At 45.2% G+C, this 27700-nt stretch overlaps 1 protein-coding gene across 1 annotated transcript in view; it reads left to right on the top strand.

The window, feature by feature from the left end:
- Positions 1-27700, top strand: part of LOC126108477 (growth factor receptor-bound protein 14-like) — a 797866-nt gene that overhangs the window by 181823 nt on the left and 588343 nt on the right. Inside the window, exon 2 of the mRNA XM_049913727.1 lies at positions 13549-13736. Coding sequence (XP_049769684.1) covers positions 13549-13736 — 188 coding nt within the window. The remainder of the gene's footprint in view (positions 1-13548; positions 13737-27700) is intronic.

Here is a 27700-nt window from a genome sequence, read left to right on the forward strand (position 1 = left end):
AGCCCAGAAGATTACACTTTTATGTCGTTATTAAAAAATTTACTGGCATATTTGTGTGATATATCTTAAAATCTAATAAGTCCATAAAAGACCAACATTATATGTGAAAGCTTAGCTTGTCTTGCAGCGTATTGGCCTTAGAGACCAATATTATATGCGAAAGCGTTGTTTTTCTTGTAGCAACATTATATACATTAATTTAAACCATTAACTTTTCCTGTTCGTGTGTTCGCGCTACTTAACAGTGATGTTGCTATTCGCTGACTGCACCACGTGTCCGAAGCTCTGAATACCCGCTGTCATCGGCTGGCGAGATCACGTGACATGAGCTATGACTGGCTTACAAATACGCAATCTCGATTTCAATGCTTCGGAAAGTAACATGCGGTGTTTGGTGGGATTCGAATTTATACTTTCGTAATATGAAAATGTGCAGCGTACATGTTACTGCACATCAAACATCTTTCCAAAAGGTGTTTCATTTTCTAAAGCACCGGGAAATTCTACGCCCATGTATAAAACCATAATCATTCAAAGGATTGATAAGTTATACAGTTCCGAGAGAAAATATACTGTCAATTAATAGGGAAAAACTATGTTTCCACCCGGGAGAAAGTGTATTTTTAACCGGGAAATCCGAGAATTTTTTTTCCTTGTCCACGTATACACCCTGTGCTAACAACTAGACACCAGTGCCTACGAGCTTTAATTTGTACGCTAAAGGTATGTTCTTACCAACAGTTGGTTTATACTCAGGTGCATTTGTGGTCTTTTGTTTCTTATTCACTGATCGCTATGTGAAATGTTTAACTTCCAGCACTGAAGATGATCATCATGTGATCGAAAATCATTAAAATTACGGCCAATGCTGACCTTCCTTCTAATTTCATTTGTTTGTCTGTACATGTACACCTGATCTGTCGATTTCATTCCATTCAGATAATTCCTTCGTGTCGTGCGTCGTTTCATTTTTGTCCTGGAGCGTGTATAAGAAATAGTAATGGTCGTAGTACTGACCCTTCAGCCCCCCCCCTCCCCTTCAACAGTTTAGTGAGCCCCATCAATCACCACCTCAGTACTGTGCAGAAAGCTCTTTTACAGCCTGTTGTTAATTTATGAGACTAATCATATTCCATAATGGTCCAATTTCTGCAGCAGTACAGGGTTATTACAAATGATTGAAGCGATTTCACAGCTCTACAATAACTTTATTATTTGAGATATTTTCGCAATGCTTTGCACACACATCAAAAACTCAAAAAGTTTTTTTAGGCATTCAGAAATGTTCGGTATGTGCCCCTTTAGTGATTCGGCAGACACCAAGCCGACAATCAAGTTCCTCCCACACTCGGCGCAGCATGTCCCCATCAATGAGTTCGAAAGCATCGTTGATGCGAGCTCGCAGTTCTGGCACGTTTCTTGGTAGAGGAGGTTTAAACACTGAATCTTTCACATAACCCCACAGAAAGAAATCGCATGGGGTTAAGTCGGGAGAGCGTGGAGGCCATGACATGAATTACTGATCATGATCACCACGACCGATCCATCGGTTTTCCAATCTCCTGTTTAAGAAATGCCGAACATCATGATGGAAGTGCGGTGGAGCACCATCCTGTTGAAAGATGAAGTCGGCGCTGTCGGTCTCCAGTTGTGGCATGAGCCAATTTTCCAGCATGTCCAGATACACGCATGAAACTTGCCCGCACGCGTTCAACCGTTTCCTCGCTCACTGCAGGCCGAGCCGTTGATTTCCCCTTGCAGAGGCATCCAGAAGCTTTAAACTGCGCATACCATCGCCGAATGGAGTTAGCAGTTGGTGGATCTTTGTTGAACTTCGTCCTGAAGTGTCGTTGCACTGTTATGACTGACTGATGTGAGTGCATTTCAAGCACGACATACGCTTTCTCGGCTCCTGTCGCCATTTTGTCTCACTGCGCTCTCGAGCGCTCTGGCGGCAGAAACCTGAAGTCCGGCTTCAGCCGAACAAATCTTTTTGAGTTTTTCTACGTATCTGTAGTGTGTCGTGACCATATGTCAATGAATGGAGCTACAGTGAATGTATGAAATCGCTTCAGTCATTTGTAATAGCCCTGTATTTTGTGATCGACGCAATCAGACCCCATAGTCACGTGATTGGACGTAGACTCAACGGATGCCCGGGCTTTGAGCACGCCAGCAGCTGAATGTTGCGAGGGGACTTCCGCTGTGGAAGGTGCGGTGCTGAGGTAGACGGGCCCTCGTGTCAACGACCAGACCAAATGCAGCCACGCTCTGTCGCTGACGCGCCAGCAGCCGCCGTCAGCGGAACGGAAACGTCCCGCCAGCACAGGAAGCGCATCAGCTGCGTCGCACGCAGGTCCCCCCACAAGTAGTCCACTCCCGCTGTCTGTGTGCCTGGCAGGGTCGCCATCTACACGGCCGCCACCTGCTGCTTCTTGTGTGCGAGCGATACAAGCGCAAAGGCTTTCACATCGACAACTTGCCTTTCCCAGCGAACGCAAACGATATATCGTTCTGGATTTGCAAACCGAATGAGCTCGTAGAACAGGTAAGGTGTTTCTTAAGGTTTTGCTATTGTCTCTCTCTCGTCTCTTTTTTTCTTTCTCTCTCTCTCTCTCCCACCCCTCTCTCTACCTCCCTCGCTGCACCATCCTCTCCACTCTCTCCTTCCCTCACTCTCTCCCTCCGCCACTATCTTCCAACTTTGTCACTCGCTCTCTCTGTCTCTATGTATAAAACCGAGACCTGTCCACCTCTCTCTCTCTCTCTCTCTCTCTCTCTCTCTCTCTGTCTCCCTCCCTCTCTCTCTCTCTCTCCCTCTCTCTGTCACTACCTTCCTGTCTCTCTCTCTCTCTCTCTCTCTCCCTCACTACGTTCCTGCTCTCTCTCTCTCTCTCTCTCTCTCTCTCTCCCTCTCTCTGTCACTACCTTCCTGTCTCTCTCTCTCTTTCTCTCTCTCTCCCTCACTACGTTCCTGCTCTCTCTCTCTCTCTCTCTCTCTCTCTCTCTCTCTCTCTCCGCCCCCTCTCTCTCTCCATCACTACGTTCCTGATCTCTCTCTCTCTCTCTCTCTCTCTCTCTCTCTCTCTCCGCCTCCCTCCCTCTCCGTCACTACCTTCCTGTTCTCTCTCTCTCTCTCTCTCTCTTTCCGTCTGTGTAACAACGACACCTGTCAACCAGTGCAGTGAGGTATACATCTCTTTCTGAAGAAGTAGACAAAAACATAGGCTGTAAATATTCCTGTAGATGAAGGCGACACGATCAATTTGATACAGGTCTCTGTGGCCTATCAAGCCGGGAAACGGCCTATAAAAGCCAATTAAGGTACAGCGTCCAATGCGTCGCCCAAGTTTTCCAAATTGTCTCCCTCCCGCTCTCTCTCTCTTTCTCTCTTCGCGCAGTTGGCTCTAGAGTAAAAAATGAATAGGACCTTGTCTTGTAGGAAATTTAATGTAGCCGCAGTTTGTACTGCGATACGTTTTCGCTAGAGGCCGTGATTTTCGAGTTATTCAAGAAAAACGTCAGGAAGTGACATTCAAACACACCGACACTCGGACACTCATCCCCCACACTGGTCAGGGTTGTTAATATGTTCTTCATGGCACTTCCTCGCATCACTGCAAAAAAAATTGTTCAACAATGGTTCAAATGGCTCTGACCACTATGGGACTTAACATCTGAGGTCGTCAGTCCCCAGGAACTTAGAACTACTTAAACCTAACTAACCTTAAAATATCACACACATCCATGCCCGAGGCAGGATTCGAACCTGCGGCCGTGGCAGTCGCGCGGTTCCGGACTGAAGCGCCTAGAACCGCTCGGCCACACGGCAGGCCAAAAATTTGTGACCACACGAATTAGTTGCCGTATTCTTCATTTTTTGGTCGTCATCCACTGGCCTATCACTCCACCGTCATAATCGGCTGTTTCGTTTAACATTCTCAATTTAAATGTTGCAATAACATTATTGAAAGAAAAACTTTCTAAACTTTATGCAAAAATTAATTGCGGATTGACAATTTCATCTGAACTTAAGCTTCAGAAGCAAAGTAGTTTCGTGTTGAGGACGCTAGACAAACGAAACGATTCAGTTGTTAGTTTTAAGCTGTTAAAATTCACAAAGTTGTGACGTAAAAATTGCAGCATGCTTAAAACCGTAACCGGTGGGAGTGACTAAAGAAGTGGGAACGCACTTAGAGACCACTTTGGTACGTTTTTTCTAGAATAACTCGAAAACGACGGCCTCTAGCGATCTCGTATCCCATTAAAAAATTAAACTGTGTTACATTTCCTGCAGAAAAGGTCCTACTAGGTTTTTTTTTCTTTAGGACTATTAGTCTGCTTGCAGAGAGTTAGGAAATACTGAAAATATTGCATTCGCTGTAGGTTCGATGGTTTTTATAAACCAGTTTCAGATAGTTTCCCTAGTTGACAGACCACGAGTGTATCAGATTGTTCATCTCCACGGTGGCGCGTTGCAATCATTCATCGTTTAGCCGGCCGGGTGGCCGAGCGGTTCTAGGCGCTACAGTCTGGAACCGCGCGACCGGTACGATCGCAGGTTCGAATCCTGCCTCGGGAATGGATGTGTGTGATTTCCTTAGGTTAGTTACGTTTAAGTAGTTCTAAGTTCTAGAGGACTGATGACCTCAGATGTTAAGTCCCATAGTGCTCAGAGCCATTTGAACCATTTCTTGACCATTAGGAGAATGATGAGGAAGGTACAAGAGAATACAATATTTTTAAAATGTGTTCGAATAAAACTTGGCCTACGATCAAAAGTACGCTGTAGTAAACAGTAACAACTGTATTTGTAATAGTATAATGTACATTACCGTCGAAGTTTCAATAGTTATAATAGTCTCCCGGTAGCGTTAATACTTACTGAAAGAGAGGTCGTAAGTTTGGTACTTGCCTTGTGCGATAACAATTTTTTTTGTACATTATATTGTGTGGAACAAAGTACAATTTATTATTGTGAGCATCGTAAAAATAAGTTTAAACCATACTGTACTGTCAGTCAGGTCAAATTTTTTACCAGTCATGATAACGTTGTAAGGTAGCACGCAGTATTTTTCGTTTTATGTGCCAACAGTGGCACCTTTATCTCTAAGATTTCTGTCTTTTAATTAAATTGCCATTAAATTATCTCTACTAGATCTTCCGTTTTTTTTGTTTTGTTTTTTTTCGAATGGAATGGAAACTAAGTAACAGAAATGTAGAAAGGAGACAAAGACAAAAGGCCACAAATGAATAAAATTAAGTGAATGGTTAAGTCGAGTTCCCGCAACGTTTCTCATTGCGATCAGTATTCTCCTTCTTGTTCAATGTCTCCCTTCGGAAGGAATTCTGTGCAGTTTTCCTGCCTTTTCGCCTCGAAACGAACAGCCAAACGCACAGCACTGAGTCATTGGTCTACTTATAAAACTTCTAAGGTACACAACACTTCCTATGAAACTTCCTCGCAGATTAAAACTGGTGGTAGAGCACTTGCCCGCGAAAGGCAAAGGTCCCGAGTTCGAGTCTCGGTCCGGCACACAGTTTTAATCTGCCACGAAGTTTCATATCAGCGCACACTCCGCTGCAGAGTGAAAATCTCATTCTGGAAACACTTCCTATGCTTCACACATAACGCTTGGGCCCAGAAGGGCTGCCAATGTCACGCGACGTGATTTCAGCCAATCCTGAACTGCGGACGGCGGCAAACGCGGGGCAAAAGGATGGCCATGCTTTCCTTGCACAGAGCTTTATCATAGCGGCGCTGCTAGCGCCACTCTTACGCAACTCTTTTCATCTTTCAGATGTAGAAGCACGCGCTTTATGGCACACCACTCCCTTTTATGGTGTTTCGACTTTTTTTTCGTCCAGAGTAGTTCTCTGCCTCGGAAGCGTTCTCCTGACATGTAGTAGACCTGAAAACTGGTTTAGATTGCATAAAAATGGATAGTGCTGTGCAAACTAGGATTGCTTATGATGTAACAAATACACTCCTGGAAATTGAAATAAGAACACCGTGAATTCATTGTCCCAGGAAGGGGAAACTTTATTGACACATTCCTGGGGTCAGATACATCACATGATCACACTGACAGAACCACAGGCACATAGACACAGGCAACAGAGCATGCACAATGTCGGCACTAGTACAGTGTATATCCACCTTTCGCAGCAATGCAGGCTGCTATTCTCCCATGGAGACGATCGTAGAGATGCTGGATGTAGTCCTGTGGAACGGCTTGCATTGCCATTTCCACCTGGCGCCTCAGTTGGACCAGCGTTCGTGCTGGACGTGCAGACCGCGTGAGACGACGCTTCATCCAGTCCCAAACATGCTCAATGGGGGACAGATCCGGAGATCTTGCTGGCCAGGGTAGTTGACTTACACCTTCTAGATCACGTTGGGTGGCACGGGATACATGCGGACGTGCATTGTCCTGTTGGAGCAGCAAGTTCCCTTGCCGGTCTAGAAATGGTAGAACGATGGGTTCGATGACGGTTTGGATGTACCGTGCACTATTCAGTGTCCCCTCGACGATCACCAGTGGTGTACGGCCAGTGTAGGAGATCGCTCCCCACACCATGATGCCGGGTGTTGGCCCTGTGTGCCTCGGTCGTATGCACGGCGCCAAACACGCATACGACCATCATTGGCACCGAGGCAGAAGCGACTCTCATCGCTGAAGACGACACGTCTCCATTCGTCCCTCCATTCACGCCTGTCGCGACACCACTGGAGGCGGGCTGCACGATGTTGGGGCGTGAGCGGAAGACGGCCTAACGGTGTGCGGGACCGTAGCCCAGCTTCATGGAGACGGTTGCGAATGGTCCTCGCCGATACCCCAGGAGCAACAGTGTCCCTAATTTGCTGGGAAGTGGCGGTGCCGTCCCTATGGCACTGCGTAGGATCCTACGGTCTTGGCGTGCATCCGTGCGTCGCTGCGGTCCGGTCCCAGGTCGACGGGCACGTGCACCTTCCGCCGACCACTGGCGACAACATCGATGTACTGTGGAGACCTCACGCCTCACGTGTTGAGCAATTCGGCGGTACGTCCACCCGGCCTCCCGCATGCCCACTATACGCCCTCGCTCAAAGTCCGTCAACTGCACATACGGTTCACGTCCACGCTGTCGCGGCATGCTACCACTGTTAAAGACTGCGATGGAGCTCCGTATGCCACGGCAAACTGGCTGACACTGACGGCGGCGGTGCACAAATGCTGCGCAGCTAGCGCCATTCGACGGCCAACACCGCGGTTCCTGATGTGTCCGCTGTGCCGTTCGTGTGATCATTGCTTGTACAGCCCTCTCGCAGTGTCCGGAGCAAGTATGGTGGGTCTGACACACCGGTGTCAATGTGTTCTTTTTTCCATTTCCAGGAGTGTATTTTTAGTAGGCCGGCCGTTGTGGCCGAGCGGTTCTAGGCGCTTCAGTCTGGAACCGCGCGACCGCTACGGTCGCAGGTTCGAACCCTGCCTCGGGTATGGATGTGTGTGATGTCCTTAGGTTAGTTAGGTTTAAGTAGTTCTAAGTTCTAGGGGACTGATGACCGCAGATGTTAAGTCCCATAGTGCTCAGAGCCATTTTTAGTAAATGTCAGGCTGCTTTCCCTAATGCCTCATGTAATGACAAGCCCTTGATTAGAAATATTATTAAGAAACTAAAAGATAATGTTGCTCTTATAACGAAAGCTGATAAGGGCTCTTCACTAGTAATTGCATATAATGAAGAATATATTTCGAAAACCATGTCTTTTTTCGAAGAAAATGGTATTTCTGAACTGCAAGTCGATCCTACTCCCTCCCTCCAGAAAGAAATCAGATCAGCTGTTAACAACGCCAATTTCTTGCTTGAGCCATTTCACAAAAAGTCACTTATTAATACGAATCCCAAACCTCCCAAATTAAGAGCGCAATTTAAGATACATAAGCTTGGCCATCCCATTCGTTCCGATTTCGAACAGTCAGAACAATGATTATCATGAACGTGCTAGAATTTTACATGATCGGCTGAAAAAGTCTTTTGTCTTCACTCATTGCTATTCGGTGTTAAGTAGTGCTGCTGTAGTTCGCAAAGTAGATGATATAGACTCTGACCAGGCTACTAGATTGTTTTCGTTAGACATAAAAAAACCTTTACACCAATGTTCCCGTGCAAGAAACCTTTAAGATTGTGGAGGAAAATCTGCGTAGGTTTAAGAAAGATATCTGTGATGAAGGAATTACGGCTTTCATGAATCTGATCACCGTTGTAGTTAAGTACAATTACTTTCAGTTCAATAGGCAACTGTTTCAACAAAATGACGGCCTAGCCATGGGAAACCCGCTAGCCGGAATTCTTGCCGATATTTTTATCAATTCGTTAGAGGTGAAATTCTTTACGTTGTTTTCAGCTACAGATCTGGGCATTTTGTCCTGCTGTAGATACGTTGACGATATATTAGTAGTCTGCAAAGGTCCCACTGATGGGATCAAACACATTTTCAATCTGTTTAATGATCTTCATGATAATATTAAGTGCACCTATGAACCAGAAAATGAAAATTGTCAATTAAATTTCCTCGATCTTACGTTGTCAATTAATTGAAAACAGAATTTCGTTCAACATTTTCCGTAAAGGGACTGAAACTGATCAGATCGTTCCAGCTTCTTCTACGCATCCAGCCTCTCACAAAACTGCTTTCTTTTTCTCAGCTATTCACCGCGCTTTCCATTCCCCTCTCGAAAGAAAACTTTAGTAATGAGATTGATCTTTTTAAAACTGTGGCGGCCAATAATGGTTAGGAAGCTCGGTCAGTAGATGATACCCTCAGAAAGAAGGGGGTACTACACTTGGTTCTTTCATCAGCGAGAAAAAATTCTTCTCAGTTCCATTTTTAGGTCCAGTGTCATACCAGATTCAAAGGTTACTTCGGATTAAATACAAATATAATATTGCCTTTTCTACAGATAACAACTTGAGAAAAAATGTCATCCACAATTTAAAGTCAACTGCTAGCCCTCTGCAGAATTCAGTTGTCTGCAAGATTTCATGTGACACTTGCGGTGCCTATTATATTGGTCAAACAGGACGTGCCTTTTCAATTCGCTGTAAAGAACATTTTCGGAGGAAAACCGGTTCGTGTGCCCCTAATTCTTCTTCTGCGGATCACCTGTTAATCACAGGGCATTCTCCTACAGGGGTTGAGAAGTTGGAAATTTTGCGTAGGAAAGAAAGGGCGTAAAATGGTTCAAATGGCTCTGAGATCACACACATCCATGCCCGAGGCAGGATTCGAACCTGCGACCGTAGCAGTCGCGCGGTTCCGAACTGAAGCGCCTAGAACCGCTCGGCCACCGTGGCCGGCGAAAGGGCGTAAACTTGATATTTTGGAGGAGCTGGAAATTTTCAAGCATTCACTTTCGAATGACGGACTTTTTCTCAACGAGCAGGTGCAGTTGCGCGGAAGAAGTTATTTCAGTGGTATAAAGTCGCTGCTTGGCGATGTCTAACACTGATGTACCACTACTTCTTGCAGATTCAGAGATACCTTTCCTTCATACTTTTTACGGCTCATATACGTAAATTAATAAAACTTTTTTGGTTTTTTATAACGTATCTCTTATAGCAAGCAGTAGTGTCATTTAATGGATTATTTCGTATATGTCTTCTTTATGCATTTATTCTGCAATTTTTATACTACAGCCAGCCATTCATTAGTTCTATTATACGGGGTGTTACAAAAAGGTACGGCCAAACTTACAGGAAACATTCCTCACACACAAATAAACAAAAGATGTTATGTGGACATGTGTCCGGAAACGCTTAATTTCCATGTTAGAGCCGGCCGGTGTGGCCGTGCGGTTCTAGGCGCTTCAGTCTGGAACCGCGTGACCGCTACGGTCGCAGGTTCGAATCCTGCCTCGGCAATGGATGTGTGTGATGTCCTTAGGTTAGTTAGCTTTAAGTAGTTCTAAGTTCTAGGGGACTGATGACCACAGACGTTAAGTCCCATAGGGCTCAGAGCCATTTGAACCATTTTTTTCCATGTTAGAGCTTATTTTAGTTTCGTCACTATGTACTGTGCTTCCTCGATTCACCGCCAGTTGGCCCAATTGAAGGAAGGTAATGTTGACTTCGGTGCTTGTGTTGACATGCGACTCATTGCTCTACAGTACTAGCATCAAACACATCAGTACGTAGCATCAACAGGTTAGTGTTCATCACAAACGTGGTTATGCAGTCAGTGCAATGTTTACAAATGCGGAGTTGGCAGATGCGCATTTGATGTATGGATTAGCACTGGGCAATAGCCGTGGCGCGGTACGTTTGTATCGAGACAGATTTCCAGAACGAAGGTGTCCCGACAGGAAGACGTTCGAAGCAATGGATCGGCGTCTTAGGGAGCACGGAACATTCCAGCCTACAACTCGCGACTGGGGAAGACCTAGAACGACGAGGACAACTGCAATAGACGAGGCAATTCTTCGTGCAGTTGACGATAACCCTAATGTCAGCGTCAGAGAAGTTGCTGCTGTACAAGGTAACGTTGACCACGTCACTGTATGGAGAGTGCTACGGGAGAACCAGTTGTTTCCGTACCGTGTACAGCGTGTGCAGGCACTATCAGCAGCTGATTGGCCTCCACGGGTACACTTCTGCGAATGGTTCACCCGACAATGTGTCAATCCTCATTTCAGTGCAAATGTTCTCTTTACGGATGAGGCTTCATTCCAACGTGATCAAATTGTAAATTTTCACAGTCGACATGTGTGGGCTGACGAGAATCCACACGCAATTGTGCAATCACGTCATCAACACAGATTTTCTGTGAACGTTTGGGCAGGCATTACCGGTGATGTCTCGACTGGGCCGCATGATCTTCCACCTACGCTCAATGGAGCACGTTATCATGATTTCATACGGGATACTCTACCTGTGCTACTAGAACATGGCCGGCCGGTGTCGCCTTGCGGTTCTAGGCGCTTCAGTCTGGAACCACGTGACCACCACGGTCGCAGGTTGGAATCCTGCCTGGGGCATGGATGTGTGTGATGTCCTTAGGTTAGTTAGGTTTAAGTAGTTCTAAGTTCTAGGGGACTGATGACCGCAGATGTTAAGTCCCATAGTGCTCAGAGCCATTTGAACTATTTTTGCTAGAACATGTGCCTTTACAAGTATGACACAACATGTGGTTCATGCACGATGGAGCTTCTGGACATTTCAGTCGAAGTGTTCGTACGCTTCTCAACAACAGATTCGGTGACCGACGGATTGGCAGAGGCGGACCAATACTATGGCCTCCAAGCTCTCCTGACCTCAACCCTCTTGACTTTCATTTATGGGGGCATGTGAAAAGCTCTTGTCTACGCAACCCCGGTACCAAATGTAGAGACTCTTCGTGCTCGTATTGTGGGCGGCTGTGATACAATACGCCATTCTCCAGGGCTGCATCAGGGATTTCATGCGACGGAGGGTGGGTGCACGTATCCTCGCTAACGGAGGACATTTTGAACATTTCCTGTAACAAAGTGTTTGAAGTCACGCTGGTACGTTCTGTTGCTGTGTGTTTGCATTCCATGATTAATGTGATTTGTAGAGAAGTAATAAAATGAGCTCTAACATGGAAAGTAAGCGTTTCCGGACACATGTCCACATAACATATTTTCTTTATTTGTGTGTGAGGAATGTTTCCTGAAAGTTTGGCCGTGCCTTTTTGTAACACCCTGCCATCATGCAGTATTCCGCTATTGTAATTACTTCATGTACACCGTTCAGGTGCTTGTTCATTCCCCTCTCTGCAGATACGAGAGATGTTTACAAAATAGCTTGTTTTGCCAATTAGCGGCATTGTCTTGAAGTTTCCGTGGCGCGTAAGTCACATGATGTTTCAGTTTCGTGTTGACTGTAACAGAGGACACATGGCAGCCCTTAGTGGCTTGCACCTCTGTTGCATCTTATTTTAATTCTGACGCTGTCGGGTATGACCGCAGCTTTCGTACTTTTTGGTACGTTATGCTGTAACATTTAGTTTTAATTTTGTCCCTTGTGACAGCGAAACCTAGGTCACAAATTAATTGTGATCGCGACTGAGGGCTGTGTTTTTCAGAATTTTGTATTATACGAGGGCAGTTCAATAAGTAATGCAACACATTTTTTTTCTCGGCCAATTTTGGTTGGAAAAACCGGAAAATTTCTTGTGGAATATTTTCAAACATTCCCGCTTCGTCTCGTATAGTTTCATTGACTTCCGACAGGTGGCAGCGCTGTACGGAGCTGTTAAAATGGCGTCTGTAAAGGATGTGCGTTGCAAACAACGGGCAGTGATCGAGTTTCTTTTGGCGGAAAACCAGGGCATCTCAGATATTCATAGGCGCTTGCAGAATGTCTACGGTGATCTGGCAGTGGACAAAAGCACGGCGAGTCGTTGGGCAAAGCGTGTGTCATCATCGCCGCGAGGTCGAGCAAGACTGTCTGATCTCCCGCGTGCGGGCCGGCCGTGCACAGCTGTGACTCCTGCAATGGCGGAGCGTGCGAACACACTCGTTCGAGATGATCGACGGATCACCATCAAACAACTCAGTGCTCAACTTGACATCTCTGTTGGTAGTGCTGTCACAATTGTTCACCAGTTGGGATATTCAAAGGTCTGTTCCCGTTGGGTCCCTCGTTGTCTAACCGAACACCATAAAGAGCAAAGGAGAACCATCTGTGCGGAATTGCTTGCTCGTCATGTGGCTCAGGGTGACAATTTCTTGTCAAAGATTGTTACAGGCGATGAAACACGGGTTCATCACTTCGAACCTGAAACAAAACGGCAATCAATGGAGTGGCGCCACACCCACTCCCGTACCAAGAAAAAGTTTAAAGCCATACCCTCAGCCAGTAAAGTCACGGTTACAGTCTTCTGGGACGCTGAAGGGGTTATTCTGTTCGATGTCCTTCCCCATGGTCAAACGATCAACTCTGAAGTGTTTTGTGCTACTCTTCAGAAATTGAAGAAACGACTTCAGCGTGTTCGTAGGCACAAAAATCTGAACGAACTTCTCCTTCTTCGTGACAACGCAAGACCTCACACAAGTCTTTGCACCCGAGAGGAGCTCACAAAACTTCAGTGGACTGTTCTTCCTCGTGCACCCTACAGCCCCGATCTCGCACCGTCGGATTTCCATATGTTTGGCCCAATGAAGGACGCAATCCGTGGGAGGCACTACGCGGATGATGAAGAAGTTATTGATGCAGTACGACGTTGGCTCCGACATCGACCAGTGGAATGGTACCGTGCAGGCATACAGGCCCTCATTTCAAGGTGGCGTAAGGCCGTAGCATTGAATGGAGATTACGTTGAAAAATAGTGTTGTGTAGCTAAAAGATTGGGGAATAACCTGGTGTATTTCAATGCTGAATAAAACAACCCCTGTTTCAGAAAAAAAATGTGTTACATTACTTATTGAACTGCCCTCGTACAACAGTCGCTGATTGACGGCCGTGTTAAAACAGTGTGCCGTTCTTTTTTCTGTGTGGTGTAGACGAGTGACGACTGAGGCGAGCCGCTGCTGTGGTGTGTTGCAGATTCCGGCGGCTACGACCGCATGCCGGCGTGCGGTTGCCTGGAGGCGGGCTCGCCGCCGCTGGGGGCGGCGCATTCCGCCCCCACGGGGGGCGGCGGCTACACGCGGCTCAGGGGCGGCGCCTCCCCCGCCTCCAGCTGTGGCGACCTTCACTACGAGAAGGCAGACTGCGGGCACAGCGAGAAGGAGGTGGGTGCGCCGGCGCTGCAATCGCCGGCTCTCAAGTACGAGGCTCATTCAGTGATTAAAAGAGACAAACAGGTCTGGAGAAAAAAACGTTTACTTTTACAAAACAATACTTTTTCCACTCTTCAACATAATCCCTTTGAATATTTATGCACTTTGCAAAAACAGACATAATGTCTTATGGGATAACAGCAATCAGTGATTTTATAATGTTGCTTAAAATCCGTCTTGATTGCAAAAAAAAATTTTTTTTTATTATTCATATGACCGGTTTCGGTTCATTCAGAACCATCTTCAGATCTGATATTTCAGTTACAGGAGTAACCCGTCCAAATCCAGCAACTTTCACATGCTACGTCACATAAGCATGTGAAACTTGCTGGATTGGACCGGTTACTCCTGTAACTGAAATATCAGATCTGAAGATGGTTCTGAATGAACCGAAACCGGTCATATGAATAATAAAAAAAAATTTTTTTTGCAATCAAGACGGATTTTAAGCAACATTATATTTATGCACTTGTTGCAACGGGCTTTTTTATTCCGGCTGCAAAGAACTCTTGATCTTGACGTTTGAACCAACTCCCCCATCCTCGTTGTCCTGGAACGTCTTCCCGCGTAATGCCTCCTTCAGTGCACCAAACAAATGGAAAAATGTAGGTGCTAAATCAGGACTGTAAGGGGGATGAGGCAGTACCTCTCAGCCCATTTTGTCGACGGTTTCACGGGTTAGTTGAGCAATATGAGGACGTGCGTTGTCTTGCTGGAGAATCACACCTCATATCTGAGATCCACGACGTCACTCTCTCTCGTCGCTGGTTTCACCTTGTTTAAAAGCAAATCCGGGGTAGTACTGACCGCTCATTGTACCCTGCTCTTCGAAATAACCACAAAAACCTGGACCAGCATCCAAAAACACCGTCAACATAACTTTTCATGCTGATGCTTGGGTTTTGATTGTTTCTTGATAGATTAGTTGGTGCGCTTCCACCCCATGCTTTGTCTTTTTGTTTCTGGCTCATACACTACTAGCCATTAAAACTACTACACCACACCTACAGACGAGAAATTTAACCGACAGGAAGAAGATGCAGTGATATGCAAATGATTACCTTTTCAGAGCATTCGCACAAGGTTGGCGCCGGTGGTGACACCAACAACGTGCTGATATGAGGAAAGTTTCCAACCGATTTCTCATACACAAACAGCAGTTGACCGGCGTTGCCTGCTGAAACGTTGTTGTGATGCCTCGTGTAAGGAGGAGAAATGCGTACCATCACGTTTCCGACTTTGATAAAGGTCGGACTGTAGCCTATCACGATTGCGTTTTATCGTATCGCGACATTGCTGCTCGCCTTGGTCGACTGTTAGTAGAATATGGAATCGGTGGGTTCAGGAGGGTAATACGGAACACCGTGCTGGATCCCAACGGCCAGTAGAGATGACAGGCGTCTTAACCGCACGGCTGTAACGGATCGTGCAGCCACGTCTCGATCCCTGAGTGAACAGATGGGGACGTTTGCAAGACAACAACCGTCTGCACGAACAGTTCGACGACGTTTGCAGCAGCACGGACTATCAGCTCGGGACCGTGGCTGCGGTTACCCTAGACGCTGCATCACAGACAGGAGCGCCTGCGATGGTGTACTCGACGACGAACCTGGGTGCACGAATGGCAAAACGTCATATTTTCGCATGAATCCAGTTTCTGTATACAGCATCACGATGGTCGCATCCGTGTTTGGCGACATCGCGGTGAACGGACATTGGAAGCGTCTATTCGTCATCGCCATACTGGCGTATCACCCGGCGTGACGGTATGGGGTGCCATTGGTTACACGTCTCGGTCACCTCTTGTTCGCATTGACGGCACTTTGAACAGTGGACGTTACATTTCAGACTTGTTACGACCCGTGGCTCTACCTTTCATTCGATCCCTGCGAAACCCTACATTTCAGCACGATAATGCACGACCACATGTTGCAGGTCCGGTACGGGCCTTTCTGGATACAGAAAATGTTCGACTGCTCCCCTGGCCAGCACATTCTGCAGATCTCTCACCAATTGGAAACGTCTGATCAATCGTGGCAGAGCAACTGGCTCTTCACAATACACCAGTCACTACTCTCGATGAACTGTGGTATCGTGTTGAAGCTGAATGGGCAGCTGTACCTGTACACGCCATCCAAGCTCTGTTTGACTCAATGCCCAGGCGTATCGAGGCCGTTATATTACGGCCAGAGGTGGTTGTTCTGGTTACTGATTGCTCAGGATCTATGCACCCAAATTACGTGAAAATGGGATCACATGTCAGTTCTAGTATAATATATTTGTCCAATGAATACCCGTTTATCATCTGCATTTCTTCTTGGCGTAGCAATTTTAATGGCCAGTAGTGAACTCAAGTTTCGTCACAAGTTAAGATTTTGTTGAGGAAGTGCTCACCTTCTCTTTCATAACGTTGCTTCAACTCTGTGCACACTCTCAACCTCGTTTCCTTGCGTAGCCGCGTCAACTCCTTCGGGACCCACCTCGCACATGTTTTGCGTACTTCAGCTTGTTACAGATAATCTTATGAACTGTACCAGAACTAACTTGAACATTGTCAACCATCATTTCCACAGCCACACGGCGGTCGGCGTTCGACTTTCAAGAGTGCGAGTTGAAACTGCAACTGGTCGGCCAGAACGTTGTTGGTCAGTCACTGAGTCGCGACCATTTTTGAACAGCTCTATCCACTTGTAAATATTTGCACGATTCATTGTACCTTCACCACAAACTTTAGACATTCTACAGTATATATTCACTGGTTTCTCTCCTTCAGCAAGTAAAAACGAATAAAAGAACGTTGTTAAACTAATGTGGACGTTTGAAGCGGACTTGCCGTCTTCAAATGTATTTTTGATGTTGTCAACAAATCAATTTTGATATATGAACTGATCAGGGCTCATCCCAGCGATGCCAACTTAAAGCCATAAAAGTACCAAACTTGTCCTACAAACAGTATTTTCCAGTTTGTCTCTTTTGTTATTGAAAGACCCTCGTAGAACTCTGCTGTGTTGTGTGTATAATCCGTTCATCATAAGAATAAACCTGATGTGAACATTACACTGTGTATTCTTCCGCGTTTGCTGGAACCTCATGGGATTTCCGTTTCACGTGGGACTGCAGCCGAGCTGTCTCGAGTACTGTCAAGTACGATAATAAAGAAACATTTTGTGGTGTGCGTTACGCGCGCACCGACTTGGCGACAATACGGGACAACAGCTTCAGCGGCGCATTTGACTCTGACAGCACTGGCCGGTCAGCTGGTGCAGCTAGCCTGCGGTGGCGTGGCAGGCTGCGGTTCACACGTGAAAAGGGACGAGCAGAGGAGCAACACAGCTCCGAACGTCATTTAATTTCGAACCAGAATGAAATAATACGCTGCAGATCTCCCACAACACGCTCCTCAAACGACTAGACGGAAACCGCAACACGTTACCGTTTTTAGCTAACGTGCTGTTGTTGTTGTGGTCTTCAGTCCTGAGACTGGTTTGATGCAGCTCTCCATGCTACTCTATCCTGTGCAAGCTTCTTCATCTCCCAGTACCTACTGCAACCTACATCCTTCTGAATCTGCTTAGTGTATTCATCTCTTGGTCTCCCCCTACGATTTTTACCCTCCACACTGCCCTCCAGTACTAAATTGGTGATCCCTTGATGCCTCGTCCGCCGCTCGTGGTCTCGCGGTAGCGTTCTCGCTTCCCGAGCACGGGGTCCCGGGTTCGATTCCCGGCGGGGTCAGGGATTTTCACCTACCTCGAGATGACTGGGTGTTTGTGTTGTTCTCATCATTTCATCATCATCCAGGAAAGTGGCGAAATTGGACTGAGCAAAGATTGGGTAATTGTACGGGCGCTGATAACCACGCAGTTGAGCGCCCCACAAACCAAACATCATCCCCTTGATGCCTCAGAACATGTCCTACCAACCGATCCCTTCTTCTGGTCAAGTTGTGCCACAAACTTCTCTTCTCCCCAATCCTATTCGATACCTCCTCATTAGTTATGTGATCTATCCATCTAATCTTCAGCATTCTTCTGTAGCACCACATTTCGAAAGCTTCTATTCTCTTCTTGTCCAAACTGTTTACCGTCCATGTTTCACTTCCATACATGGCTACACTTCATACAAATACTTTCAGAAATGACTTCTTGACACTTAAATCTATACTCGCTGTTAACAAATTTGTCTTCTTCAGATAGCTAACGTGCTATTGTGATTAAAAACAAGAATGATGAAAATTGCTGATTTAACCACAGGGTAATTTTTCTGCATACGCTATGTTTAACGTAAGAGACTATTGAAGGATTTCACCGTATAGTTAAATATTTGAAAAAAAAATGGTTCAAATGGCTCTGAGCACTATGGGACTCAACATATGAGGTCATCAGTCCCCTAGACTAAGAACTACGTAAACTTAATTAACCCAAGGACATCACACACATCCATGCCCGAGGCAGGATTCGAACCTGCGACCGTAGGGGTCGCGCGGTTCCAGACTGCAGCGCCTAGAACCGCTCGGCCACCACGGCCGTCATCGCTCAGTCTATGTGCATGTAACACCCGCCACCCGCCACCCCAGCCGGCTAAATATTAAAGCCAATGAAGGTATTATATCAGTCGTCTGGTAATCTCTTAGCTCCTTCCTTATGCGATTCCGAGAAATACATTTCAGTTCTGGAAGTGTCACCAGCTACGTTGATAACGAGCATATCAGCAGCAGAATCCACAAAGCCAACGAGGCGCAGCATTTTGTCTTCTTTTCTTACAACGAGCCGTTTTATATCCTGCCATCGTTCGGCAGTGACGTGTGAAAAAGGTGCGTGCGTTAGTTCTGGTATGTTTGGTAGCTTAACAGTTTCGCTGCTTCTCGGGTCAAATCCCTCAGCTTTGCTCCAGATCAGTTCTGTTGCGTTCATATTGTAATGGTACGTACGAAATGTAAAAATTCAGCATTTGTGTGGTGTGCTCGATGTTGCGAAAATGATTGTTTTTCGTGTTTCTACGATAACTTATCTCCCTGTGTGGTATAAAACGGTGGACACAGTCCACATAAAGAGGATTTGCTTTCTCATTTGTGCGTTAAAAAATTAAATTGTTCTACTTTCTTTGTTTAAGCAACTATTATGAACAGTCTTTCATAAAACATCAATAATTAAGAATTTATGTTTGAAATGGAAAGAGGAATTTCGGGTCTAATACGTAATTAGAAACAAGAAGACGTGCAATATTCATGAAAATTGATGATGAGATGTAGGTATTTCAAACTGAACGAGAAAAAAAAATGATGAAATGACAATGAAATGAATACCCCTAGCTGCATACAGGCGTTGATGTAAGTCATCGGGGACAGTTGAAAATGTGTGCCCCGACCGGGACTCGAACCCGGGATCTCCTGCTTACAGGGCAGACGTTCTATCCATCTTTTTTTTTCCATTTTTGTTCGTTATTGATCGTTGGGTTTGGTCGTTGCGGACGTCACGTGACATCCGTTTAAGTTCGTTTGTTGTTCCTTCCACTCAGGTTTTTTATTTCAGAAGGGAACCGGCTCTCTAACCGAACACGCTTTTTTTTTTTTTAGTCTCATTTTGTTCGTTTTTCGTTCGTTGTATCTGCTCGGTGCGGACGTCGCACAAGACACCCGTTTCAGTTCTTAGTTGATCCATTATCTCAGTTTTTTTATTACAGAGGGCATCTGCAGGGACTTATCTCTGGCCCGCGTCCCGTGAGACCCACATTCCCAACTTACTGTGAAATAAAAATATGTCATTTCAGTCTTTGATCGCTATTTTTTATTTTCAATGACCGATTTCAGGCTAGCTGCCCATCTACACATCTGTTAGACAAAGTTAAAAATGTAATTAACAAGAGAGTTACATTTGGTGATAGAAATATCGTAGTGTACAAAAAGAAGAAATTTTGGAATGTATTAAACGCCAACATACCATATATTGCAGTTGCAGGGTAACTTGTCAGTACAGAACTATCGGTTCACTGTCGTAACTAAAGTAAATTTTAATCTGTTAAAAGATTATATCGCAGTTTTGGAGAAACCTGATTGGAAACAGTAAAAAGTGCCCTATACCTATAAGAATTGTGCATACGTTATTCTTTCGAAAGAATATCTGCATTTTAATTATATCTTAAGTTTCTTTATAAAATTTTTACATTAGTGTAAATTATTTCGGTTCATGGCCCACTCAAAAAAAATTGTTTTATCAAAAAGTATATTCGCCACTAATATGTACGGTGAAAAAATAACATACCAAACAAATTTTCGGGATACTGGAATGTAGTCGAATTAAGTCGGGTGATGTTGAGGGTATTAGATTAGGAAATGAGACACTTAAAGTAGTAAAGGAGTTTTGCTATTTGGGGAGCAAAATAACTGATGATGGTCGAAGTAGAGAGGATATAAAATGTAGACTGGCAATGGCAAGGAAAGCTTTTCAGAAGAAGCGAAATATGTTAACATAGAATATAGCTTGAAGTGTCAGGAAGTCGTTTCTGAAAGTATTTGTATGGAGTGTAGCCATGTATGGAAGTGAAACATGGACGGTAAATAGTTTGGACAAGAAGAGAATAGAAGCTTTTGAAATGTGGTGCTACAGAAGAATGCTGAAGATTAGATGGGTAGATCACATAACTAATGAGGAAGTATTGAATAGGATTGGGGAGAAGAGAAGTTTGTGGCACAACTTGACCAGAAGAAGGGATCGGTTGGTAGGACATGTTCTGAGGCATCAAGGGATCACCAATTTAGTATTGGAAGGCAGCGTGGGGGGTAAAAATCGTAGAGGGAGACCAAGAGATGAATACACTAAGCAGATTCAGAAGGATGTAGGCTGCAGTAGGTACTGGGAGATGAAGAAGCTTGCACAGGATAGAGTAGCATGGAGAGCTGCATCAAACCAGTCTCAGGACTGAAGACAACAACAACAACACTGGAACACAGGGATGAAAACCGGGACAATCCCGGTTTTCCGGGACGTTTGGTCATCCTGGACTAATGAGGTCGCTGATATGCAGTACCTGGCAGTAGGTGGCAGCACAATACACCCAATATAAAGAACGTATGTTTTTGGTGGTGTCCGGATTCTTTTGATCACATAGTGTAATTTTGTGTGTGTGTGTTTTAGAGTGAATGAATCCCGAAGGAATCTATGGTGACCTCAAGTGCTACTCACAACTCCCCACAAGTCCTCACAACTCTCAGAGAAGAAGGCAACTACCCACAGTTAGGGCAGACACTTGTTACAAAACATGCTTCCCCTGCATTACTGCTCTCCATTGCGGCACTTGCCTGACCTGCACACTGCAACCCCATTTTAAAACGAAACAAATTCAGATGTGTGCAGTATACTTACTGTTGATGACTCACTTTACTGCTGCACTCCTTACTTTTGAAATGGCAGAAATGAAATGAAATGTCGTGTGGCTAGGGCCTCCCGTCGGGTAGACCGTTCGCCTGGTGCAAGTCTTTCGATTTGACGCCACTTCGGCGACTTGCGCGTCGATGGGAGTGAAATGATGATGATTAGGACAACACAACACCCAGTCCCTGAGCGCAGAAAATCTCCGACACAGCCGGGAATCGAACCCGGGACCTTAGGATTGACATTCTGTCACGCGGACCACTCAGCTACCGGGGCCGGACTGAAACGGCAGAAATTGGACGACTTCAAACTGTTAATGCTTTGTGTCTAACCATGCCAATAATAATAACATTAATAATAATAGTTTGTACAACCTTATGTAGTTACTACTGTGTCTTGCTGTCAGTTAATTCATGTATTTCTTCCGATGCGAGCAATGACGCAATTTCTGGACTACTGCAGGTGTTATATGGATAAGACATTTTCTTGAGGTATTTATCATACTTTTACTTATCTTAGAAGAAAGATTAAGGAAAGGCAAATCTACGTTTCTAGCATTTGTAGACTTAGAGAAAACTTTTGACAATGTTGACTGGAATACTCTCTTTCAAATTGTGAAGGTGGCAGGGGTAAAATACAGGGAGCGAAAGGCTATTTACAATTTGTACAGAAACCAGATGGCTGTTATAAGAATCGAGGGACATGAAAGGGAAGCAGTGGTTGGGAAGGGAGTGAGACTGGGTTGTAGCTTCTCCCCGATGCTATTCAATCTGTATATTGAGCAAGCAGTAAAGGACACAAAAGAAAAGTTCGGAGTAGGCACTAAAATCCATGGAAAAGAAATAAAAACTTAAAGGTTCGCCGATGACATTGTAATTCTGTCAAGCACAGCAAAGGACTTGCAAGAGCAGTTGAACGGAATGGACAGTGTCTTGAAACTAGGATATGAGATGAACATCAACAAAAGCAAAACGAGGATAATGGAATGTAGTCGAATTAAGTCGGGTGATACTGAGCGAATTAGATTAGGAAATGAGACACTTAAAATAGTAAAGGAGTTTTGCTATTTGGGGAGCAAAATAACTGACGATGGTCGAAGTAGAGAGGATATAAAATGTAGACTGGCAATGGCAAGGAAAGCGTTTCTGAAGAGAAATTTGTTAACATCGAGTATAGATTTAAGTGTCAGGAAGTCGTTTCTGAAAGTATTTGTATGGAGTGTAGCCATGTATGGAAATGAAATATGGACGATAAATACTTTGGACAAGAAGAGAATAGAAGCTTTCGAAATGTGGTGCTACAGAAGAATGCTGAAGATTAGATGGGTAGATCACGTAACTAATGAGGAGGTGTTGAGTAGAATTGGGGAGAAGAGGAGTTTGTGGCACAACTTGACTAGAAGAAGGGGCCGGTTGGTAGGACATGTTCTGAGGCATCAAGGGATCATCAGTTTAGTATTGGAGGGCAGCGTGGAGAGTAAAAATAGTAGAGGGAGACCAAGAGATGAATACTCTAAGCAGATTCAGAAGGATGTCGGTTGCAGTAGGTACTGGGAGATGAAGAAGCTTGCACAGGATAGAGTAGCATGGAGAGCTGCATCAAACCAGTCTCAGGACTGAAGACCACAACAACAACAACAACAACGTGTATGGGACAAAGCACAATGTGTGTGTAGTGGGTGAACCTTGTGAGGAACCTAGATCCTCCACCATGTTGATGCTACTAATTGAGACAAATAAGGTATTGATAACTTATATGATCAGTATTAGAACCATACAAAAAGGTGACAATGGTAATAGTCTTTTGAAATTAATTTAGTTTCGAAAATAATTTAGTTTCGTGACTGAAACAGAACCGAGTCGTCGAGTTTTTACCCCTCCGGGAATTTCATTTTACCCCTCAGGGGATAATTACTCCCAGGTTGGGAACCACTGTGCTAGCTAACCTGGTGGCAGCACTTTAGGACTCACGAGTCGCTCCCCATCAGCACTTGATGTTCCACGATCTCATCACTGGCAGTCCACTCGGGCAGCTTTACAGTGGTTGAAACGTGACTGATGCTGCTGATACTCGGGTGACATCCAGTGAATGGACCGCGTTCGAGGTCACTGAACTCCGCTGACTGGCTCATTCTGCTGTCACTATATTTCAGCAGAGACTCCTCACCTTCTGTTACAGTGGTGGGTCCATTTCTCGTGACATCTAGTGCTCAGTTCCGGATTACACAATTCAAACGGTACTTGTTTGCTCCCCACTTCTCCTGCGTACGGTTTCTTCTCATAACTTCCCTAATTTAGCATCCCCACTTTCTCTTCAATACTTGCATTCTGACACGTTCCTCCTCGTTTATCTCTCCCATTCCCTCTAAACCATCTGTAGCTTTGTGGCCTAGTGTCTGTATTTACCTGGCTGTAAATTGTCTTCATTGTTCTGCTTTCGCCGGCCGCTGTGGCCGAGCGGTTCTAGGCGCTTCAGTCCGGAACCGCGCTGCTGCTACGGTCGCAGGTTCGAATCCTGCCTCGGGCAGGGATGTGTGTGATGTCCTTAGGTTAGTCAGGTTTAAGTAGTGCTAAATCTAGGGTACTGATTGATGCGTTGGCAGAATAGCCAACACCGTTTTGCTAGAGGAGGCCAAAATGCACGCGTTTACGCTAGCGCAGACTGGCGTGAGGTCTGGAACAGGACAATGTAATTGATATAGACAATAAGGTACGTTGCTGCTGGAATACTTAACTTTAATCCATAATTGGTGTACATCGCTCTTGACGGTACATTAATAACAATCTCAATAGTAACTGGTAATGGCGCCTTGCTAGGTCGTAGCAAATGACGTAGCTGAAGGCTATGCTAACTATCGTCTCGGCAAATGGGAGCGTATTTGTCAGTGAACCATCGCTAGCAAAGTCGGCTGTACAACTGGGGCGAGTGTTAGGGAGTCTCTCTAGACTAGACCTGCCGTGTGGCGGCGCTCGGTCTGCTATCACTGACAGTGGCGACACGCGGGTCCGTGGTATACTAGGGGACCGCGGCCGATTTAAAGGCTACCACCTAGCAAGTGTGGTGTCTGGCGGTGACACCACACTGATGACCTCAGATGTTAAGTCCTATAGTACTCAGAGCCATTTGAACCATTTTTTGTTCTGCTTTTCACAGACAAATATTAACAGATCCCGTCTGGTATAGCAACTTCTGCCTTTACTATTTCTGCGATAACTGCAAGGGCAGTTCGGAAAGTAAGGTCCGATCGGGCGCGAAGTGGAAATCACTGTGAAAATCTGATGAGGCTTTTGCACAGATGTGTTGGCCATTGTCTCTAGTACGCCCCTCGACTGCGTCACGTCCCTCTTTTTCAAGTCTGAGCGCACAGTGAGCCAGTAAAGGTGTCTCCCACCAAGTGTGAGGGCTGGCTGAGAGATTTCGCCTGATTTCATGCAACCCACATAACGTACTTGTCATGCGTTTCCTTCTTCGTGACAGTTGTCGGCCGCACTCTGCAGGGGCAATGAAGACACTCCTGCAGCGTTTTCGATGGGAAGTGTTTGATCACGCACTACACAGCTCGTAACTGGCTCGACGTGAGTTTCATCTCCGTTGACATGGACCGCTGCCTCTCAGGATAACGAGCTGAGGACGAGTGTAGAGAAGTGGCCCAAAGTGCAGGCGGCTGCCTACTGTGACGAGGATATTAGAAAGTTGCTACGAAAAATGTCTAGAGAAGTAGCGGGAAAGTGTAGCTACCTCTTGCAAATAAAACATTTTTTATTTTTTGTTGGTTTCTGTATCGTTACCGATCGGACCTTACTTTCCAAATAGCCCTGGTATTTCTTACTGTGGATTATCACCGTAAATATCAGACCTCTCATAACATGTCATAATGAATGTAATGGAAAGTATGAAGAATGTATGTTAACATAGTACAGCCACACTTATGGGGCTGATCTTGCCACATTAATATATATATATATATATATATATATATATATATATATATATATATATATATATATTCCAATATAGGAGAGCGAATAGGTGGAGAGAGTACATTGCGAAGGCCTGTATGGGAGGAAAGCTTTGCCTGATAGAACAGAAAACAGGAGTCGATTAAAAAGAGACAGGGCACTGCGTATTCGAACCAGAATTTAAGAGAGCTGTGGACGACTTAAATCAAATAAGACAGAAGGTATGGATAACATTCCATCAGAACTTCTAGAATCATTGCGGAAGTGGCAACAAAACGACTATTCACGTTGGTATATAGAATGTACGAGTCTGGCGAAATACCAGTTGACTTTCGGAAAAATATCATCCACACAGTTCCGAAGACTGCAAAAGCAGACAAATGGGAGAATTATTGCGCCATCAGCTTAACAGCGCATGCATCCAAGTTGTTGACAGGAATAATATAGAGAGGAATGGGAAAGAAAATTGAGGAGGTGTTAGATGACGATCAGTTTGGCTTTAGGAAAAGTGAAGGCAACAGAGAGACAATTCTGACGTTGCATTTGATAATGGAAGCAAGACTGAACAAAAACCAGGACACGTGCATAGGATTTTTCGACTTCGAAAAAGCGTTCGACAATGTAAAATGGTTGTTATTTTTAGAAATTGTTAGAAAATTATTAGAAATTATGAGAAAAACAGGGCTAAGCTATAGGGAGAGACGGGTAATATACAATATGTACAAGAATCAAGAGGGAACAGTAGGAGTGGTTGACCAAGGGCGAAGCGTTCGAATTGAAAAGGGTGTAAGACAGATGTATAGCTCAGTAGGAGTGGTTGACCAAGGGCGAAGCGTTCGAATTGAAAAGGGTGTAAGACAGACGTATAGCTCGGTGCTTACACGTTTCGTTTATATATATATATATATATATATATATATATATATACCGAGCGATCAAAAGGTCAGTATAAATTTGAAAACTGAATAACTCACGGAATAATGTAGATAGAGAGGTACAAATTGACACACATGCTTGGAATGACATGGGACTTTACTAGATACAAAAAAATACGAAAGTTCATAAAATTTCCGACAGATGGCGCTTCACCTGCAATAGCAATAATTAGCATAACAAAGTAAGACAAAGCAAATGGTTAATATGTCCGCCATAATTCCTCAACAATAGCTGTAGTCGAGGAATAATGTTGTGAACAGCACTGTAACGCATGTACGGAGTTATGGGGAGGCATTCGCGTCGGATGTTGTCTTTCAGCATCCCTAGAGATGTCGGTCGATCACGATACACTTGCGACTTCTGGTAACCCCAAAGCCAATAATCGCACGGACTGAGGTCTGGGGACCTGGGAGGCCAAGCATGACGAAACTGGCGGCTGAGCACACGATCGTCACCAAACGACGCGCGCAACAGATCTTTCACGCGTCTAGTAATATGGGGTGGAGCGCCATCATGCATAAACATCGTACGTTCCAGCAGGTGTTTATCAGCCAGGCTGGGGATGATGCGATTCTGTAACATATCGGCGTACCTCTCACCCGTCACGGTAGCAGTTACAAAACCAGAGTCACGCATTTCCTCGAAGAAAAAAGGCCCGACTTTCTTGTCGTGCAATGGAGTTTCCACGACAGTTCTAGGATTTCCGGTAGCCCAAATTCTGCAGTTGTGGGCGTTGACAGACCTTTGGAGCGTGAAATGAGCTTCGTCGGTCCACAACACGTTACTCAACCAATCGTCATCTTTCGCCATTTTTTGAAACGCCCTCACTGCAAATGCCGTCCGCTTCACTAAATCGGCAGGTAACAGGTCATGATGCCGACGGATTTTGTACGGACGGCGTCGGAGGGTACGCCTAAGTGCCAACCAAACAGTAGTGTATGGAATGCCGGTGCGACGTGCGACTGCACGAGCGCTGACTTCCCCGTGCATAGACGAACCCGCTACAGTCTCCATTTCTTCCTGAACTGTCTCAGCAGCATTACGCCTTGTGCTCGGTCGGCCACTACGGGGTCTATCGTCTAAACAACCCGTGGCTTCCAACTTCGAAATCATTCTCGCCACAGTTGCATTTGTCAACTGACCTTTACCCGTTCGAATCCCCTTCCTATGGCGATAGGATCGTAACGCTGAACTAGCATATTCCCCATTCTGATAATACAGCTTCACTAAAAGCGCCTTTTCAGTTTTTCAACATTCTGCGACTGCTGGCGCATCTGATTCTCTCTCTCTTTTTTTTTTTTTTCTTTCTTTGTTGTATTTCAATTCCCCATCGGGGCGGGCTGGCAGCAGCATACGCGCTGCTCTTCAGCCGAAAGACATAGAACAAACAACAGAAGACATTTAAAAATAGCAAAGGAGAGAATATGGTGAACATAAATATAAAAAAGGGGGGACATCATGGAAGGCAATAGACAAAAAACGGGGTGACCGTAAAATGGAGATAAAAAAACTGTTAAAACTGTTTAAAAGTAGCACACACAAAAAGCCACACACTGCGACAATTAAAAGAACACAAGGCACAGTATGACTGGAGCATGAAAGGTATCGACGGATGGCATAGCACATAACGTAAGACTGACGGCGAACCTCA

The sequence above is a fragment of the Schistocerca cancellata genome, chromosome 11, assembly GCF_023864275.1.
Source record: "Schistocerca cancellata isolate TAMUIC-IGC-003103 chromosome 11, iqSchCanc2.1, whole genome shotgun sequence".
Taxonomy (NCBI): Eukaryota; Metazoa; Arthropoda; class Insecta; order Orthoptera; family Acrididae; genus Schistocerca; species Schistocerca cancellata.